The 21,138-nt window shown below is 48.3% G+C and overlaps 1 protein-coding gene across 3 annotated transcripts in view; it reads left to right on the top strand.

The window, feature by feature from the left end:
• Positions 1 to 911: 911 nt before the first annotated feature.
• LOC133163716 (SWI/SNF-related matrix-associated actin-dependent regulator of chromatin subfamily B member 1-like) overlaps positions 912 to 21,138 on the top strand; it is a 96,205-nt gene continuing 75,978 nt past the window's right edge. For 2 of the 3 annotated variants that reach the window (XM_061293893.1, XM_061293892.1), the window contains exons 1-3: positions 912 to 1,135; positions 1,978 to 2,089; positions 6,936 to 7,044. In XM_061293893.1, coding sequence (XP_061149877.1) covers positions 1,046 to 1,135; positions 1,978 to 2,089; positions 6,936 to 7,044 — 311 coding nt within the window. In that variant the 5' untranslated portion in view covers positions 912 to 1,045. The remainder of the gene's footprint in view (positions 1,136 to 1,977; positions 2,090 to 6,935; positions 7,045 to 21,138) is intronic. The other variant, XM_061293894.1, reaches the window with a different exon arrangement.

Here is a 21,138-nt window from a genome sequence, read left to right as displayed (position 1 = left end):
TCACTCACAGTCGTGGTCGCCTTACGGGCGAGATGGGAGGTGTAAATGTCTTTCAAGGAGGGGAGTGAATCACCAATAATCTTACCAGCCGTGTTCACTATGCGCTGCAGGGCCTTCATGTTGTAGTCAGTGCAGCTACCACCTCAAACAACAATACAGCTGGAGAGGACGCTCTCAATGGTGCCGCGGTAAAATGTAGTCATGATGGACAGAGGAGCGCTCGCTCGCCTGAGTTTCCGCAGGAAGTACAGGCGGCGCTGGGCCTTCTTCGCCAGTATACAGACCATATGAAGCTAGATGCCTAGCACGTAAACCTTTGCACTCATTTGATTTCCGTGAAGGTGTTTAAAGGTGTTTGATACGAAATAGTAGGGCTGTTTGATCTTTAAGAAATGTATATATGACAACGATAGTGGCATTCAGGTTATTGATATTGAATTTATAAATGGGACCCTGAATATTTGGTTAAAATCTTTCCGAAATAGCAACTCTCTCTTGTATCATATCCCTCAGAAATTGTTTGAGAAACTCGGTGGAATAGAACTATTACTAAAATGTTCATCTGTTCATATCACAAGTGGATAACCCCTTGCAGTTGTATTTATTTGTATTCTTATTTTTATTAATGTGCGTTTTGTTTTGCATTGAGTACATGCTTAAATAAATGTGAAAAAGTTTGATACAGACACTCAAAAATTCGAATTATAATCGCTTTTCTGGCGCGAGTCGCTGGTGGTATAGGGGTACACTTGCCTGTCTCTTGTGCCGACACCGTGAGTTCGATTCCCGTTTGTGCGTGCGTGTGTACGTACGAGACCAAAATAAATAATCACTCTTCCGCAAAACTAACCAACCACAATCTTAAACGTCACCATACTATCTTCCAGCCAATCATATAGCGTGTCGTCATCAAGAGGCGCAGTCCCTGAAGCTGATCTGTCTAATCGAGTAGGTCTGGTACCTACGGCCAAAGCAACGTGCATTTTCTGTCGTAAATAGAGAAGAAGCCTTTAAAAATACACAAATACATTAATATAGTGCAGCCATGCAGTTGGCACTGAGTAAAACATATGGACAGAAGCCAGTTAAATTCCAGTTAGAACAAGATGGGGATTTTTACATGGTTGGTTCAGAGGTATGTGCCGATGTTACCACAAGATTTGCTTTTCTTACTAGCTGTTGAAGCGACGCATGTCATAATTTGTGTTGTTTGCATTTTCGAGCACATAAAAAAGAGGAATGTATTCGGAACATGTGTCCATACAAGTCAAATCCATGTTCAGTCAGCGTCTTAGTTACACCCATTGGTCTGCAAAGTAGAGAGGAGTCAATTAAGTAATGCGTTTTTATTTATATATATTTTTTGTAAGTCATGGCTGCCTGAAGTCGAGATCTCGTTTCAGTTTCCATCCATCCTTTCATTTTCTGTACGGCTTTGTCCCCACGGGGGTCGCGGGCGTGCTGGAGCCTATCCCAGCCATCATCGGGCAGTAGGCAGGGGACACCCTGAATTGGTTGCCGGCCAACCGCAGGGCATGCAGAGACGAATAACCAGCCGCACTAGCACTCTCACCCAGGGGCAATTTGGAGTGCTCAATCGGCCTACCAAGCATGTCTTTGGGGATGTGGGAGGAAACCGGAGTGCCCGGAAAAAACCTACGCGGACACGGGGAGAACATGCAAAATTCACACAGGGAGGGCCGGAGGTGGAAGCGAACCCACACCCTCCTAACTGTGAGGCAGTCCACTTATTTCGATGTAACCTAAATTGCAGCCTACCATGAATACTCGTTGTTCTTGCAGCTTTTAATTTCATCAACAGTGTGGAACAAAACAAAAAAAAAATGCTCACTGTTGGGATGATCTTAAACATATAATTGATTAGATTCTATCCAGCAGGTTGGCAATTTTCTGGTTCTAGTTCAAGTGGAATAGTGAACTTTTAAGTGTCAAGTCACATTCATTGTTTGATTTCAGGTAGGAAACTATCTGCGTATGTTTCGAGGATCTTTATACAAAAGATATCCATCTTTATGGAGGAGGCTTGCTTCAGTGGAGGAGAGAAAGAAAATTGTAGCGTCATCACATGGTGAGTGTTGCAGTATATATATTTGTATCTGCACATTTGCTTGAATGAAGTAGCTTAAATTTGTATCAACCCATTTCCCAGTTTCTTCTACAAAGTAATGCATTGATTGTGATGGGTGATTTCAAATTTTCCAATATTCACATTATTTTTCTGCATAAAAAAATTATTAATTTATATATCCCTCATTATTCTCCTCTATTTCTTCATTAATTAATGATTCACACAATCTCAGTTGGAAAGCATCCTGAGAATACATGTTATTCAGGCTACTAAGTTTGAATTGCAGATATTTAAAATTTTCACAAAATTCTAAATTTTTCAACTAAATATTCACTATTCATATTCAGTGACTCATTCAACATTTCTCATTTACATTGTTCCTATTTGAAACTAACATTTAGCTCATTCAATTAATTTGTAATGTCAACATTTTTTGACAGATTCAAACAATTCCATTTTAAACTGTTCATCTTATGCCTACTGATTCTAAAAATTTCCATTTACCAAAAATTCAACTTCTCCATTAAATTATCCATAAATATCATTAATTACAGTTTTTTGTTTTTCTTCTCTAATTTCAATTTTTTTTTACTGATTTAATCTGTTACAACTTTAAACTGTTGATCTTATGCTGACTGGTTCTGAAATTTCCACGTATCAAAATTTTTATATTTTCTCTATTTAAATATTCACAAAAATATTCAAAAAATATTCATTCTTTTTTTTGTACAATTTCTACATTTTTTGATTGATTTGAAACATTCCTCCATCCATCCATCCATCCATCCATCCATCCATCCATCTTCTTCCGCTTATCCGGGGTCGGGTTGCGGGGGCAGCAGCTTTAGGAAGGACTCCCAGACTTCTCACTCTCCAGCCACTTCATCCAGCTCATCCCGGGGGATCCCAAGACGTTCCCAGGTCAGCTGAGAGACATAGTCTCTCCAGCGCGTCCTGGGTCGTCCACGGGGTCTCCTACCGGTGGGACATGCCCGGAACACCTCCCCAGGGAGGCGTCCAGGAGGCATCCTGATGAGATGCCTGAGCCAGCTCATCTGGCTCCTCTCAACGTGGAGGAGCAGCGACTCTACTCTGAGTCTCTCTCGGATGACCGAGCTTCTCACCCATCTCTAAGGGAGAGCCCGGACATCCTGCGGAGGAAACTCATTTCGGCCGCTTGTATCCGGGATCTGGTTCTCTCGGTCACAACCCATAGCTCGTGACCGTCGGTGAGGGTTGGTGCATAAATCGACCGGCAAATTGAGAGCTTTGCCTTTGAAGATCCCCATGACTGCCGACGCTGCACCGATGCGCCTGTCAATCTCGCGCTCCATCCTCCCCTCACTCGTGAACAGGCCCCAAAGATACTTGAACTCCTCCACTTGGGGCAGGATCTCATCCCCAATCCGGAGAGAACATCCCACCCTTTTCCGACCAAGGACCATAGACTCGGATTTGAAGGTGCTGACCCTCATCCCGACCGCTTCACACTCGGCTGCGAACCGCTTCAGTGAGAGCTGGAGATCACGGCTTGAAGAAGCCAACAGCACCACGTCGTCTGCAAAAAGCAGAGACGCGATGCTGAGGTCAACACCCTCAACGCCTCGGCTGCACCTAGAAATTCTGTCCATAAAAATTACAAACAGAATTGGTGACAAAGGGCAGCCTTGGTGGAGTCCAACCCTCACTGAGAACGAATCCGACTTACTGCCGGAAATGCGGACCAAACTCTGGCATCAGTGATACAGGGACCGAACTGCCCTTATCAGTTGGCTCGGCACCCCGTACTCCCGAAGCACCTTCAACAGAATCTCCCAAGGGACACAGTCGAACGCCTTCTCCAAGTCCACAAAACACATGTGGACTGGTTGGCGAAATCCCATGCTCCCTCGAGGATCCTGCCGAGGGTGTAGAGCTGGTCCACTGTTCCACGGCCAGGACGAAAGCCACACTGCTCCTCCTGAATCAGAGGTTCCACCTCCCGACGAACCCTCCTCTCCAGCACCCCTGAATAGACCTCGACCCCAGAGATTGGAGAGTCCGCCTCAGAGTCTCCAGGCCCTGCTTCCACAATGGAAGGCATGTCGGTAGATTTGAGGAGGTCTTCAAAGTATTCTCCCCACCGACTCACGACGTCCCGAGTCGAGGTCAGCAGCACACCATCTCCACTGTAAACAGTGTTGACGCTGCACTGCTTCCCCCTCCTGAGATGCCGGATGGTGGACCAGAATTTCCTCGAAGACGTCCGGAAGTCATTCTCCATGGCCTTGCTAAACTCTCACTCTCGGGTTTTTTGCCTCAGCAACCGCCGAAGCCGCGTTCCGCTTGGCCATCCGGTACCTGTGCCGCAGGCCAAAACAGCCTGATAGGACTCCTTCTTCAGCTTGATGGCATTCCTTACCGCCGGTGTCCACCAGCGGGTTCGGGGATTGCCGCCACAACAGACACCAACGACCTTATGGCCACAGCTCTAGTCGGCTGCCTCAACAATCGAGGCGCGGAACATGGTCCACTCAAACTCAATGTCCCGCCGCCTCCCCCGGGACGTGGGAAAAGCTCTGCCGGAGGTGGGAGTTAAAGCTCTTCCTGACAGGGGATTCTGCCAGATGTTCCCAGCAGACCCTCACAGAGCGTTCGGGTCTGCCAGGTCGGACCGGCATCTTCCCCCACCATCGGAGCCAACCCACCACCAGGTGGTGATCAGTTGACAGCTCCTCCCCTCTCTTCACCCGAGTGTCCATAACATGCGGCTGCAAATCCGATGACACAACTACAAAGTCGATCATCGAGCTGCGGCCTAGGGTGTCTTGGTGCCAAGTGCACACATGGACACTCTTATGCTTGAACATGGTGTTCATTATTGACAATCCGTGTCGTGCACAGAATTCCAATGATAGAACACCGCTCGGCTTCAGCACGGGGGGCCGTTCCTCCTAATCATGCCCTTCTAGGTCTCACTGTTATTGCCCACGCGAGCATTGAAGTCACCCAGTAGAACAATGGAGTCCCCAGAAGGTGCGCTCTCCAGCACTTCCTCCAGGGACTCCAAGAAGGGTGGGTACTCTGAGCTGCCGTTTGGTGCATAGACACAAACAACAGTCAGGACCCGTCCCCCCCACCCAAAGGCGGTGGGAGGCTACCCTTTCGTTCACCGGGGTGAACCCCAATGTGCAGGCGCTCGGATGGGAGGCAATAACTATACCCACACCTGCTTGACGCTTCTCACCGTGGGCAACTCCAGAGTGGAAGAGAGTCCAGACCCTCTCAAGAGGGCTTGTACCGGAACGCAAACTGTGTGTGGAGGCAAGTCCGACTATGTTTAGTTGGTGGTGAGCCTGTGGAAAGGCGGACCCACGTTTCCTTTACGGGCTGTGCCCGGCCGGGCCCCAGACGCTTGCCTTCGAGCCCCACCTCCAGGCCTGGCTCCAGAGGGGGTCCCTGGTGACCCGCGTCCGGGCGGGGGAAATCTGAGTCCATATGTCTTTTTCGTCATAAGGGGCTTTTTTTTCAACTTCAACATGTTCAGCCCATTCCCAGTCATTTTACATCTTTTCAATATCATTAATTGTCGTTTGACATCGTTTGTCATTATACACTACCATTCAAACGTTTGGGGTCCATAAAATCAACATAATAGCACAAGGGTTTTCAAGGGTTTTCTAATCAAATTTTTCTAATTTTCTAATCATCCAATAGACTTCTTACACAACTAGCAAACACAATGGACCACTAGAACACTGGAGGGATGGTTGCTGGAAATAGGCCTTTATATACCTACCGTTTTTTTCCGTGTATAGTGCGCAAAATTTAACGAATTTATTGTCCTAAAATCTGGGGTGCGCATTATACATGGGTACAAAAATGTTTTAATTTTTTAATTTTATTTTTTTATTTTTATTTTTTTTAGAAAACAAAACCAACAACAGGACTGACCGACAAAGTCGTGGAACAAAAAGACAGGGTGACATTACCAAAGACAGGAACAGAAAGCAAACAGACATCATGACAGTAACACATGCAATGATCCGACGGTGAGCGAGGGGCAGACAGGACTTAAATACAAAACACGTTACATCGATTGAGGTGACACAGGAAGAGAGGGGCGACGCGAACAGAAACTATGGCAACCTAGACACATAGCAAAACTGGGGACGAGACGTGACAAATGTCCCTCGAAACGAAACTTGAAATCACCAAGTTTTGGTTTCCAAGGGTGTTTTTATTCCTCTTCAACGTCTCTCCCATACAGAGCCGCCTTTTTCACGTCCGCACGCCTCTTTCCCGTGCGCGCACGGAGCGTCGTGGTGCGTTTATGGGCAGTCGGAGAAATCAACGCCAACAAAAAAAATTACATCCAGCCTAGTTAAGACCCTACCAAAGACTATAAAAATGGGACCCATTGCCTCCGTGCGTGTGTGACGATCATTGGGACTTAAAAAAAAATAAAAAAAATAAAATAAAAAAATATATACATGGGTACAGGCTTTTTTTCCAGCATCAGCATGCCATTTTTAGGGTGCGTATTATACATGGGGGCGCACTATACACGGAAAAAAACGGTATTTAGATATTGCATTAAAAAAACAGATGTTTGCTGCTAGATTAGTAATTTACCACATTAACATTAAAATCTATTCCTGATTAGTTTCATGTTATCCTCATTATTTTAAATATAAGGACATTTCTAAGTGACCCCAAACATTCGAACGGTTACATTACTGCAACAAATATTAAATGACAACTTAAATTTGGTTGTGTCTTTGACATTGGAAATGGAAAAAAATACAAACTGAAAATTGTCATTTTCTGAACTGAAAAAAAATGACATTTTATCCACAAATTTTAGCCACCAGTGTTACCCTACTGAAGGCATCTGAGTGTGAGGAGATCTTTGATGGTAACGATGACAAATACAAGGCAGTGTCTATCAGCACAGAGCCACCAGCATATCTCAGGTATTGCTTACTTCAAAGTTGCTTATGCAGAATATTTAAGTTTATATTTACAGCTGAAGCTTGATTTGAAGCGCTTCGATTTTACGTAACTTTCTGTCTCATGTGGTTTGGTCATAGACCCCAATTTGTTTTGTCATAAATGCATTTTTAAATAGTATTTCAAATGGAGGATATAAATACCATAAGAACCTAAGTGACTAGCGTGTAAACCTTAGCACTAGTGATTGGATTTGCATGACTAATTTAAGGCGCTTGACAAGAAGTTCTTTTTGATCTTTATGACTGATTTATTATAGTGTTACTAAGATTGTTTTTGATTCGGACAGGAAGAAATTTGTGAAAGCACCTGATCCACACAGTCACTCACAAGTCAAAGAGCGTGGTCGGACACAGTAGTAGAAAATGTGACTGCTTTAATCTCTTTTAGATCCAATTCACATAGCATGAAAATGACTTAGCCAGTTTGCCTCATATAGTCATCTGCGTATTGCTTCTCTTTTAATCCAAATGTCAACAGACTTGGATGTAGGGGTGAGCATTCATAAGGACAAACGGTGAACGGACCCCTTTGCTACCCAACAACATGCATGACGTAAATTGATGTGACAAAGGACTCCTTCGGCTGCCTCAAAATATTTGTTTTAAAACGACTTTTGGGGTTAAAGCGATTTCCAAATCCTGAACCCAAAGTCTGTGTAAAATCGAGCTTTAGCTGTACTTGGTATGCGTCTCTCAAATGTTTTACCGTAAATCACGTTAAACATATGCATATGTTCTGTCAGTGTATCTTAGACTTAGACTTAGACTTAGACAAACTTTATTGTCATTTTGTAAACACTGGGTGCACACAAAACTGTCAGGCTCAGAGCAGGGAGAGGACTCGAATGCAGAGTTTGAAAGTTCAAGGAGTTTATTTCCTTTGCGGATGACCGCTCCAAAAACAAAAGTCGCCTCGCAATGAGGGAAAAAGGGGACAAACAAAAGTGCCTCAACACGAGAAAAAGGGGATAAACAAAAGCGCCTCTACTCGAGGGAAAAATGGGCTGAGAACTGCAAACAAAAAGCGCCTCACACGGAGGGAAAAACAAAGGCAAGATCGCACGGGAAATCGCTGGGGCTATGGAGTCGCTGGTGGTCATGGCTCGCAAGACGCAGTGGCACAAGGCGAGGGGAAGACGCAGACTAAATACACACACGGAAGGGGGAGGACACAGGTGCAGACAATCAGGGCGGACGACACAGGTGCACGTAGTTATCTCAACAGGGATGTCAAGTGGGCGGGAGTGCAGAGGAAATGCAGAGGTCGTGTACGAAATAAAACAGGAAGTGATAACACGAAGGACGGACAAAAAAGAAACAATCTACAAAAACCCAACATCGTGACATAACCCCCCCCTCTAGGTCCGGATCCCAGACGGACCAGGAGCATCGGGGTGAGCAGCGTAGAAGGCCTCCAGCAGTCCGGGATCCAGGATATAGCTGCGCGGCACCCATTGCCGCTCTTCTGGCCAGTAACCCTCCCAGTCGACCAGATACTGCCAGCCCCTACCCTTCCTGCGTACGTCCAGTAGCTCCTTGACCGTGTACGCAGGCCCACCCCCCACAGTTCGCGGAGGCGGCTCGGAAGCCGGCACCATCCCACTTTCCCTGACCGGCTTGATCTTCCCCACGTGGAAGGTGGGATGCACGGCGAGGGACCGGGGCAGGCAAAGTCGTACAGCGGCGGGGTTCACGACCTTAGAAATGGAGAATGGCCCCACAAAACGGGGAGCCAACTTTCTGGAGCCCACCTGGAGAGGAAGGTCCCGGGCAGACAGCCAGACCCGTTGACCCTGCTGGTAGGCGGGCGCCGGCCGTCGTCTCCGGTCGGCCATCCTCTTTACTCTGTCTCCCTGGCGGACCAGCGTGGCTCGCGCGGCCGCCCAGATACGGCGACATCTCCTCACCACGGCGCGCGCCGAGGTCACGACACCTCTGGTTTGTTGTCAGGGAAGATCGGGGGCTGATAGCCGAAAACACACATGAACGGGGACATTCCAGTAACTGTGGTTGGAAGGGAGTTATGGGCGTATTCTACCCAGGTCAAATTTTTGCTCCACGTGGAGGGGTTCTGGGTCACCAGGCAGCGGAGGCCTGTTTCCAGTTGTTGGTTGATGCGTTCGGCCTGGCCGTTTGCCTCCGGGTGATAGCCCGACGTGAGACTCACGGTGGCCCCTATGAGTTTACAAAACTCCTTCCAGAACCTGGACACAAACTGGGGACCCCTATCTGAGACCACGTCCCGCGGGAACCCGTGTATTCTAAAAACATGGTCCATGAGGACTTCGGCCATTCGTTTAGCTGAGGGCAACTTGGGCAAGGCAATGAAGTGGGCCATCTTAGAAAATCGGTCCACTACTGTGAGTATCGTCGTCTTCCCTTTGGACTCGGGAAGTCCCGTGACAAAGTCCACAGAGATGTCGGCCCAGGGACGAGAGGGAATGGGGAGAGGTTGCAGCAACCCCACCCGGGCGCCGGGGGTGTTCTTGTTGCGCGCACAGACGGAGCAGGCTGCCACGTACTCCCTGACGTCGGCCTCCATGGAGGGCCACCAGAATCGCTGCTGTACAACGTACAGATGCTGGGATGGCAGGCGAGCCGGGAGGTGTGTCCCCAGTGGACGACTTGGGGACGCAGCCTGGGCGGCACAAAAAGTCGATTTGTCGGGCAGTTACCAGGGGGTGGTGCGTCGCCGTTGGCCTGCTTCACTTGATCTTCTATGGGCCAGGTTACGGCCCCCACCACACAGTGAGGACGAAGAATGGGTTCGGGCTCCTTGGCCTCCGGATCTAGACTGTAGACGCGTGACAGTGCATCGGGTTTGACGTTCTTGGCACCCGGTCTGTAGGACAGGGTGAAATTGAAACGGTTAAAAAAGAGCGACCAACGAGCCTGGCGTGAGTAGACCCGTTTTGCGTTCTTGAGGTACTGTAGGTTTTTATGATCCGTCCACACTAAGAAAGGTTGTTGGGCTCCCTCCAGCCAGTGTCTCCATTCCTCGAGCGCCTACTTCACCGCCAACAACTCTCGATCACCTACGTCGTAGTTCTGTTCGGCGGGGGTCATCCGCCGGGACAGGTAAGCGCACGGATGAAGCTTGTTGTCCTCTGGTGACCTTTGGGACAGGACGGCGCCGATTCCTCGACTGGAGGCGTCTACCTCCACCACGAACTGACGAGAGGGGTCGGGTAGTGTGAGGATCGGGGCGGTGCTGAATCGCCTCTTTAGTTCCTGGAAGGCAGCCTCTGCCTCCGCCGTCCAACAGAAGGGGGCTGTTGGAGAGGTCAGAGCATGCAGCGGGGCCGCTGTGGCACTGAAGCCTCGGATGAAACGTCTGTAGAAATGAGCAAAGCCTAGAAATTGCTGCACTTTCTTGCCGTTATCGGGTCTGGGCCATTGTGTCACGGCGCTTACTTTTGCTGGGGCCATTTGTACCTTACCGGGGGCTATGATGAAGCCAAGGAAGGATATAGTATCGACGTGGAACTCGCTCTTCTCCGCCTTCACCTAAAGGTGATGGTCCAGGAGGCGTTGCAGGACCGACTTAACATGGTTCTCATGGGTCTCCGTATCAGGTGAATAGATTAGAATGTCATCCAAGTAGACATAAACAAAACGATCTATAAAGTCTCCCAGAACATTGTTAATCATTGCTTGAAAAACTGCGGGGGCATTGGTGAGACCAAATGGCATCACCAGGTACTCAAAGTGTCCTTGAGGGGTGTTGAATCCCGTCTTCCATTCATCTCCCTCCCGGATGCGCACGAGGTGGTAAGCGTTACGCAAATCTAGTTTGGTGAAAATCCGAGCTTGCTGCAACTGATCGAAGACCGTCGCCATGAGTGGAAGAGGGTATTGATTTTTAATAGTGATCTGGTTGAGGGGGCTATAGTCTATGCAGGGGTGTAGGGTACCGTCCTTTTTGCCCACAAAGAAAAACCCGGCCCGTGCAGGGGAGGATGAGGGTCTGATCAATCCCGCCTTGAGCGACGTGTCTTTGTACTCGTTTAGAGCTTGTTTTTCGGGTTCCGATAGAGAATAAAACCTCCCCTTGGGTATAGTAGCCCCAGGCAGAAGCTCTATAGCGCAATCGTATGGACGTGGGGCGGTAGCGAGCTAGCCTTAGCTTTGCTAAAGACCTCCGCGAGTTGGTGGTAACATGCGGGTACCCCTGTCAGAACCAAGGTTTCGGGGTCTGAGTCACGAGGAACGGGGTCGGAACTAGAGTCGCGGATAAGGTTGATCGGGTAATTAGGGGTGAGACACGACCCTTGGCAACGGGGTCCGCATTCCCTTATCTCGCCTGACTCCCAATCCACGGCGGGGTTGTGGCGCGATAGCCACGGGTACCCGAGGATAATCGGATTCATCGGAGAGGTGACCACATGTAGTCGGAGTGCCTCATGATGGTTCCCGAAGGACAGTGAGAGGGGTTCAGGGACTTGAGTTATATCAAAGAGTGCCTGCCCATTGAGTGCCTTGGCTTTCACGGTCTTGGCTAGTGGTTCGGTTTTTATTCCCAATTGCCGGGCAAAAGCCCAGTCGATCAAGGTCTCGTCTGCCCCGGAGTCAATTAACACCCCTAGTTGGGTGCTTTTCCCGAAACAGGTAAGCGTACCGATGGGTAGGCTCCGACCCTTCTGCTGGCTACCGGAGAAGGCGCTTACCTTCATTGTCCGTTTCTTGGGGCAGGAGACGAAAACATGTCCCAGAGCGCAGCAGTAATAGCATCGACCTTCCTGGTGTCGGCACTGCTTCTCCTCGGCGCTCAACCTGGCTCTGCTGAGTTGCATGGGTTCAGCCCCGGGCGGTAGCAGTGCCGTGTTCGATGGTTGGCGGGGCTTCTCGAGGTGCAGCGACTCCAACCCGGCCACGGGGGGGAAGACGGTCGCGCTCCGGCTTGCGCGCTGCTTCTTCCTGTCCTGCAGGCGATTGTCTGTGCGGATAGCCAGCGCGATGAGAGCGTCGAGGTCAGCGGGGAGATCGAGGGGAACGAGTTGGTCCTGGATGGTTCCAGAAAGACCCTTGAGGAAGACATCATACAGGGCCCTCTGGTTCCACCCGCATTCCGCGGCCAGAGTGCGGAAGCGGATCGCGTAGTCGCTGACTGACTCTCGACCCTGGGACAGCTGGCACAGCCCGTGCGCCTTTTCACAGTCCGAGGAAACTGGATCAAATACCATGCGCAGGGCCTCGACAAACGCGGAGAGAGAGCGGCAGGTGGCGGAATCCCGGGCCCATTCTGCCGTTGCCCGCGCCCGGGCTCTTCCTGTCAAGTACGAGAGCATGTAGGCCACCCGGGAGCGTTTCGGTGGGGAAATCGGCTGGGGACCGCTCAAATTGCATCTCACACTCCGTGACGAATGCTTTGCTGCCCCCGGGTTCTCCAGCGTATTGTTCAGGGGGAGCCAGCCTGACCCCCATTGCCATGGGCGCGGGAATCTGCCAATCGATCGGGGAGGGCACTGGTGGACTGGGGGTCGCTGTTGGTCCAGCGGTCAGCAGCGTGACAATGTCCTGCATCTGTCTGCTCAGTGATCCCACCTGGGCGGCCACCGCCGCTCTGAAGTCTTCTTGGGTTTTCCGGATTTCATGGACATCCACTCCCAGGGCATCGACCTGCTGCTGGTGTTGGGCTAGCGTCGACACAGGTGCACGTAGTTATCTCAACAGGGATGTCAAGTGGGCGGGAGTGCAGAGGAAATGCAGAGGTCGTGTACGAAATAAAACAGGAAGTGATAACACGAAGGACGAACAAAAACAAAACAATCTACAAAAACCTGACATCATGACACAAAACGAAATTTCGTTGCATACGGCTTTCAACAATGTAGTGATATTTCGGCTGAATAAAAAAGTGAAATTTCTATATAAAAATATGAAATAACATAAGTATAAAGTGCAGCAGTGATAAAGTATGTAAACAGTGCAGGAAACAAAAACATCTTCAACAGTCTGACGACAGCAGGGAAAAAGCTATTGCAGAACCTGGTGGACCTGCAGCGGATGCTGCGAAACCTCTTCCCAGAGGGCAGCAGGGAGAACAGGCCATGGTGGGGGTGTGATGGGTCACTGATAATAATTCGGGCTCGGGACACGCAGCGCTGGGATGACAAGTCCTGAATGGAGTGAAGAGGAGCCCCGATGATCCTCTCTGCTGTCCTCACCACTCTCCTCACGTACTTCCAATCGGAGGCGCTGCAACCTCCACACCACACCGAGAGACAGCTTGTCAGAATGCTCTCTATGGTGCTTCGGCAGAACGTCCTCATGTTGGGTGGGGGCAGGTGGGCTCTCCTCATCCTCCGCAGGAAGTACAAGCGCTTCTGTGCCCTCTTGACCAGTGTAGTGGTGTTCACAGTCCAGGTGAGGTCGTCTGTGATGTGGACCCCCAGGAATTTAGTGCTGCTGACCACCTCCACAGCTGAGCTGTTGATGATCAGTGGAGCGTGGTGAGGCTGGTTCTTCCTGAAGTCGACGATGATCTCCTTCGTCTTCTCCACATTCAGGCTGATCCTGAATGTGGAGAAGACGAAGGAGATCATCGTCGACTTCAGGAAGAACCAGCCTATTGTCTCTGCACCAGCCCACCTACTGCTCCACCTCTCTGTAGTCTAGGTCGTCGTTGTCACTGATGAGGCCCACCACCGTTGTGTCGTCTGCAAACTTCACGATGTGATTGGTGGTGAACCTGGGGACGCAGTCGTGTGTCATCAGGGTGAACAGCAGGGGGCTCAGGACGCAGCCCTGAGGGGAGCCTGTTTTATAGATGAAGTGCATATCAAATGGGCGTGCTTTGACATATGAAAGCCTCCTATAAAAAGTTTTTTGTTTGTTTTTGGAAGGGACTGACTCTGAAACTTATGTTTGATCTGTGGGTCCGGTAATGGTGTAACGGTGGCGAATTCTCCGTCGTCTGACCACCACCGACACGAGCATCGAAGCCACATTGTTAGCTCATTATCAACTACCTATTTTCTGAAAGGTATGCAGACACATTGCATTACTATCATATTTTCTGGACTATAAGTCGCAGTTTTGTTAATAGGTTTGCAGGGGGGTGCAATTTATACTCTTGAACGACTTATGTGTGAAATTATTAACACATTATTATATCATTTCACATGTTATTTTCCCACTAAACTGCAAGAGGGCGCGGCGTACGAGTCAAAACAGACAAAACTGTGAGGACTGACGATTAGCCAGCGACGTGCGGTGAGGTTCATGACTGGGGAGGCACTGACGTCACGCCCCCGCCCCCGGTAAAATTTGTCACAAAAAAGGTTGGGGAATGCTGCTCAAGAGTCGCTTATTAATTATTTAATTTTTCCTATTTCAATTAAAATCTCATATCAGCAGTCTTCACACATAAAACCACTCAATAAAGCACTTGGAATCAAAAACTCGTGTCAGAGAACAGAGACAGGGCTACCAAGTGCAGCACGATTCTTTATTGACAAAGGGGGAAAGGGGAAGTGGAACGCTGGACCTGCGGTCTGGCTGGCGTGGGCGAGCAGCATAGCCCAGCGCGTACTCGGAGGCAGGCAGGCAGGTGGTCGAAGCAGTTGGCGATCAGAAGCGTGGTCGGAGGACGAGCGAATAGTCAGGGCAGGCGCCGATCAGAAGCGTGGTCGAAGGACGAGCGAATTGTCAGGGCTGGCGGCGATCAGAAGCGTGGTCGAAGGACGAGCGAATAGTCAGGGCTGGCGGCGATCAGAAGCGTGATCGAAAAACGAGCGAGTGGTCAGGGCAGGCGGCGATCAGAAGCGTGGTCGAACAGTTCACGGACGCAGTCGGCTACAAAGATCGGTCCGGGGACAAAAAGGCAGTGGTGTCACGGGCAAGGTAAGTAGACGAACTGACAACCACTGGCAGACTACAGAGAGGTTAAGTAGGCGACCTAACGAGCTGTAGCTCTTCGATTAAGGCTTAGCTGGAAGTCAGGTGACGCAGGAACGTGACAACTCGTTTTCGATCGTGCGTACCACTCCGTTTGACAATACATGCTCTGAAGTCCTGTTGTCCGAATCTAACCTTTTAACTCCGGAGTTGGTCGTCCTTTACTGATGACCTCCTCCTTCGATCGAAAATCCATAGTTGAAAATCGTTTGGATATGTAATCCTCCATTGTAAAACGAAATGTAAAAACGGGAAGAAATAAATGGACGACTGCTCCTCAGTTGTTCACTGTAAATTTGAACTGGAGATCACTTATTCTACAGGTGGGCGGATGAAGCATCCCGGTTCACTAGCACCCTCTGCCATAAGGCTGGAGAACCATTTTTCATTACCTCCGTAAGGTCTCTTTTCAAAGCCGTTTTATTCATCTAAAGCAGGGGTTCCTAACCGGGAGTATCCATACCCCTTGGGGGTATGGGACCCAAATGCTGGGGGTATGGGACTCGATCTCTCGTAATCAGGTATTTTTTTAGTATCTCTCGTTATTTTCTTCTATTTTGTACCTATTATTGTTCACAGGTTATTTTTTTTCTAGTTATGCTTATGTTCTTGTTCACTGTCGTTATGCTTGTAAATAGTTCAAATCTGACAATCTCAAAGGAACGTAAAAATCTGCAGACCTAACGATTAATCTATAGAGTTGGCAGCACTGACAGCACAGGCAGTGGGTGTTGTGGCCATCAGCTGAGCTCTGGCGGGACCACAAGCAGCATAACTGACCACAACATCGCTGTAGCGTCAAAAAGCCGTCCGCCCCCTCGCCCACAACATTCATATTCACGCCTCACTCCCACACCACAGCAGTTATTTTGTCCTGCATCACACTCAGTACACCACAACACACCCATCCTCCCCTAAGGAAAATATTAACACAGAAGGAATAATAAGGCAAGTAAATATGAGGTCGAAAGCTCTTCTTTCTTGCCTCTCGCCCTCCCTTGCCTTCAGTGATATGAAAGTTACACTATTATTAAGGATGATTTCGTTGAATTCCAAGAGGACCCAAGAAAGAAAGCTGATTTGGAAAGGGCTGGGATGGATGTCAAGCAGTTTTGGTGTGAACAAATCTCAGCTTACCCAAGTTTGGGAATGAGCGCAATGAACGTTTTGGTTCCCTTCACAACCACGTATCTCTGTGAAATAGGATTCTCTGCATTATTAAATATGAAATCAAAGTGGAGAAATAGACTTGATGTGTCAGATGACATGCGAGTAGCTTTGTCAGCAACTGTACCACAATTCGATGTTTTGATTGCAGAAAAAAAACAGCAAATATTTCACTAGGCTAGTAAAAGTATGTTTTATGTTGTCGATTTTTGAAAAAAAAAATTACATTTATGTTCTCTTTCTTCTTTTGTGTAATAAAAATGGACTGTAACTTTAATTTTGTTTTCACTAGAAATGTAAAAAAATTATCAATGCTTATGATTTTTTCATGTTCTATTCCTTGCAATCCATATCTAAAGTGCAGGATATTCAAGGTACTGACATATTTGGAAGACATACTGGCAAATAATAGGATTGGTAATAATTATTTCAACAGTCAAGTGCAGGGGGTATGGTACCATGTTGGACAATCCATTGGGGGTCTGGAATCATTCGAAGGTTAAGAACTGTCATGCTGTCCTGTTTTGTGGATTGTCTTGTCATGTCACTTCCTGTTTTATTGTGGTAACTCATTTCAGTTCGTGGGTCCTTCCTCTGCACGTCAGTCCACTTGACTTCCCTGTTTCCCAACTGCGTACACCTGTGTCGTTGGCCCTAATTGTCTGCACCTGTGTCCTCCCCCTTCCGTGTGTGTATATAGTAGAGGCGTAACGATTCATCGATACACATCGATTATTCGATATAATGCTCTCCGATTTATTAGCATCAGTGCTAAACGTAAACATCGATTTATATCGCCGTGTTTGACCTCGGACATTAGAAGCGACTTTATTTTGAAATCCAGTTCATTGTTGCTTGCTTCCTCTTTCCGGGAGCAGTGCGCGGCGAGTTGTGTTGTGAGCAGAGCAGGCACGTGAAAGGGGAGCCGACAACTACGCGGCTTCTGGGCTGGTGCTATGGCTAGTGTCCAAGAAGACGAGGAAATTCGCTCCCCTTTGGGCTTCAAGTCATTCGTTTGGAAGCACTTTGGATTCCAAAGAAAAGATGGCTAAACGGACAATTAAAATTATTGTAAATAAGTAGTTCAGTAATGCACTTTAAAGTTAATGGTATTACAAAAAAATAAAGAATATTCATTTTTCTTTACTTATATGAGAAAAAATATAGGAATTTGATTGACCATTGTGAGCGTCCTCTCCAGCTGTATTGCTGTTTGGGGTGGCGGCTGCACTGACTACAACTTGAAGGCCCTGCAGCGCATAGTGAACACGGCTGGTAAGATTATTGGTGCTTCGCTCCCCTCCTTGAAGGACATTTACACCTCCCATCTCACCCGCAAGGCGACCACGATTGTGAGTGATGTGAGTCACCCCGCTCACTCTTTGTTCGAGCTTCTGCCCTCTGGGAAGAGGTACAGAAGCCTGCGCTCCCGCACCACCAGACTCTCAAACAGCTTCATACTCCAGGCTGTTAGGATCCTGAACTCCCTTCCCCGTTCTGCGTAGCGTCCTGTACTTTTACTGTCTGTATGCACACTGGCTCTTATTTGTTGTGTTATCTGTTTATTTATTATTTGTTATTACTCTTATTATTTATTGTTTGTGCCTTGTTTTTTATATTGCGTCGTTTACTTGTATGTCTATCGTGTAATATGTCTTGTCACCGTGGGATAGAGAAAACGTAATTTTGATCTCTTTGTGTGTCTCGGCATGTGAAGACGTTGACAATAAAGCAGACTTTAACTTTGAAGTTCAGTGTTAAAATAAGCACTTTGTATACTACAATACTCTTGTAATTTCCTAAATAAAGAGTTTGCAGTACCTTGTTGATTTTGCGTATGAATTGTTATAAATCAGGATATTGTTCTATATTTTTTATTACAAAAAAAAAACGGTTTTTTTTCGTGTATAATGCGCAAAATTTAACTAATTTATTGTCCTAAAATCTGGGGTGCGCATTATACATGGGTACAAATTGGGTACAACAGGACTGACCGACAAAGACGTGGAACAAAAAGACAGGGTGACATTACCAAAGACAGGAACAGAAACCAAACAGACATCATGACAGTAACACATGTGATGATCCGACGGTGAGCGAGGGGCAGACAGGACTTAAATACAAAACACGTTACATTGATTGAGGTGACACAGGAAGGGAGGGGCGACGCGAACAGAAACTATGGCAACCTAGACACATAGCAAAACTGGGGACAAGACTTGACAAATCTCCCTCGAAATAAAACTTGAAATCCCCTTTCTTCTTGTTTGTTGTCAATCGCGCATCGCATTCAGCCATCCTGCCCAACACACTTAGTCAGTAAAATTCATAATTGACGACACATCGTTTGATGCGATGGTGCAATCCTTGATGGTGTGTTATTGTCAAATATTGTTTTTTAATCTCCATCGCGGACCGGACGTCATACGGAGGCAGTATCACTGCGCATGCGCACTATGGATCCGATGCGCAGAACGGATGCGCAAGACACGTCAGCTATATAAAGAGCGAGAGTTGTTTTCTTCCTATTAGTTTCAATTCACAGTTTAATTAGCAGTTTCAATCAGCAAATAACAAAATGCGTATTACAGGTAATATTTTATTTCACAACACTTTGCCTTGTTTCTTTTGTCTCTGCTGTTCACTTCAAACACGCTCCATACGAACGCAATGCTCTCGTATCAGACGCTTGCTCGATCACCTGCTCGTTTGCTGTCACAATGTACCCTACACAAATCCGAAACATTTGTTGCGGCTCCGAGTCACGATGAGGGGCAGTTTTGGTTTCCAAGGGTGTTTTTAGTCCTCTTCAACTTCTCTCCCATACAGAGACGCCTTTTTCACATGTCCGCACGCGTTTTTCAAATCATCCACACTGATCGCGGTGGTGCCTTTACGGGCAGTCGGAGAAATCAACGGCAACAAAAAAAATTAACATCCAGCCTAGTTAAGACCATACCAAAGACTATAAAAATGGGACCCATTGCCTCCCTGCGTGTGTGACGATCATTGGGACTAAAAATAAATAAATAAAAAATTGGGTGCGTGTTATACATGGGTACAGGCTTTTTTCCAGCATCACCATGCCATTTTTAGGGTGCGTATTATACATGGGGGCGCATTATACACGGAAAAAAACGGTAAATAAAAATATCGATCGTGGAGCACTATATCGTGATGTATCGTGAATGAATCACAGCAGGCTTTGAGATATTGGCAAATATCGTATTGCGGTCCTTTGTATCGATATGATATCGTATCGTGACAAAACCCGCAATTTACACCCGTAGTATACAGCCTACATCTTCCCCTTGTCTTGTGCCAGTGCGTCTTGCTTGTCATGATCACTCGCGATCCCGAAGTCACAGATATTCCCCGAGAAAGCCTAGATAGTAGATACTAGGGGTGTAACGATTCATCGATACTAGGGGTGTAACGTTTCATCGATACTCATCGATTCATCGATATAATGCTCTACGATTTATTGGCATCGATGCTAAACGTAAACATCGATTTATATCGCCGTGTTTGACCTCGGACATTAGACGCGACTTTATTTTGAAATCCAGTTCATTGTTGCTCGCTTCCTCTTTCCGGGAGCAGTGCGTGTTGTGTTGTGAGCAGAGCAGGCACGTGAAAGGGGAGTCGACAACTAGTACGCGGCTCCTGGGCTGGTGCTATGGCTAGTGTCCAAAAAGACGAGGAAATTTGCTCCCCTTTAGGCTTCAAGTCATTCGTTTGGAAGCACACATCAGGAAGTGCATTGATGATGTGACTCTCTCAAAATCCATCGTCACTCGGGCTAACCGGAAGCCATGACTGACAGGTGCTGTCTTCAGGCTGCTGAGGGCCAGGGACAAAGCCTTTAGAGCGGGGGATGAGGCTGGCTTGAGGACTGCGAGGGCTGACCTGTCCCGGGGCATCAAAAATGCAAAGAGGGCGTTCTCGTGCAAAATTACCGCCCACTTCAAGGACAGCAGGGACGCACGGAGCCTTTGGCAGGGCATTCAGACCATCACGGATTACAAGCCCGCGCCGCAGAGCTGTGAAGGCGACGTCCGTCTGCTCAATGACCTCAACCGCTTCTTTGCTCGCTTCGACGCTCAAAACAGCACTTGCCCGCTGAAGGCCACTCCCCCTTCACACGAACTGCCCCTGTGCCTCTCTGCCGACAGCGTGAGGAGGGCGCTTGCCGCTATCAACATCCGTAAGGCGGCGGGCCCTGACAACATCCCGGGTCGAGCGCTGAAGGACTGCGCTGGTGAGCTGATGGATGTCTTCACAGACATCTTTAACACTTCCCTGCAGCAGGCCATCGTCACGTCGTGTTTCGAAGCTGCCATCATCGTACCTGTGCCGGAGAAACCCGCCCCGTCCTGCTTCAATGACTACCGCCCCGTGGCACTTAGCCCATCATCATGAAGTGCTTTGAGCGGCTTGTCATGGAGCACATCCGATCCGTTCTTCCCCCCCACCATTGACCCCTTCCAGTTTGCGTACCGAGCCAAACGGTCCTCTGAGGATGCCATCTCCTCTGCCCTCCACTCGGCCCTCACCCACCTGGAGAGAAGGGACTCGTATGTGAGATTGCTGTTTGTGGACTTCAGTTCTGCCTTCAACACCATTTTGCCAAAACGCCTCATCAGCAAACTTGACACGCTGGGCCTCAGTACCTACCTCTGCAACTGGCTACTGGACTTCCTCTGTCAGAGGCCACAGGTAGTACGTGTTGGCGACAAAATCTCCGCCAGCTTCACGCTGAGCACGGGGGCCCCCCAAGGCTGCGTGCTCAGTCCGCTGCTCTCCACCCTCCTGACGCATGACTGCACTCCAACCTACAGCGACAACCGTATAGTGAAGTTTGCTGACGACACGACTCTGGTGGGTCTCATCACCAAGGAAGACGAGACTCAATACAGGCTGGAGGTTGACCTTCTGACCACGTGGTGCAGGGACAACAACCTCCTGCTGAACGTCGACAAGACCAAG

The sequence above is a fragment of the Syngnathus typhle genome, linkage group LG12 (assembly GCF_033458585.1).
Source record: "Syngnathus typhle isolate RoL2023-S1 ecotype Sweden linkage group LG12, RoL_Styp_1.0, whole genome shotgun sequence".
NCBI lineage: Eukaryota > Metazoa > Chordata > Actinopteri > Syngnathiformes > Syngnathidae > Syngnathus > Syngnathus typhle.
This window is presented reverse-complemented; position numbering and strand designations above follow the sequence as displayed.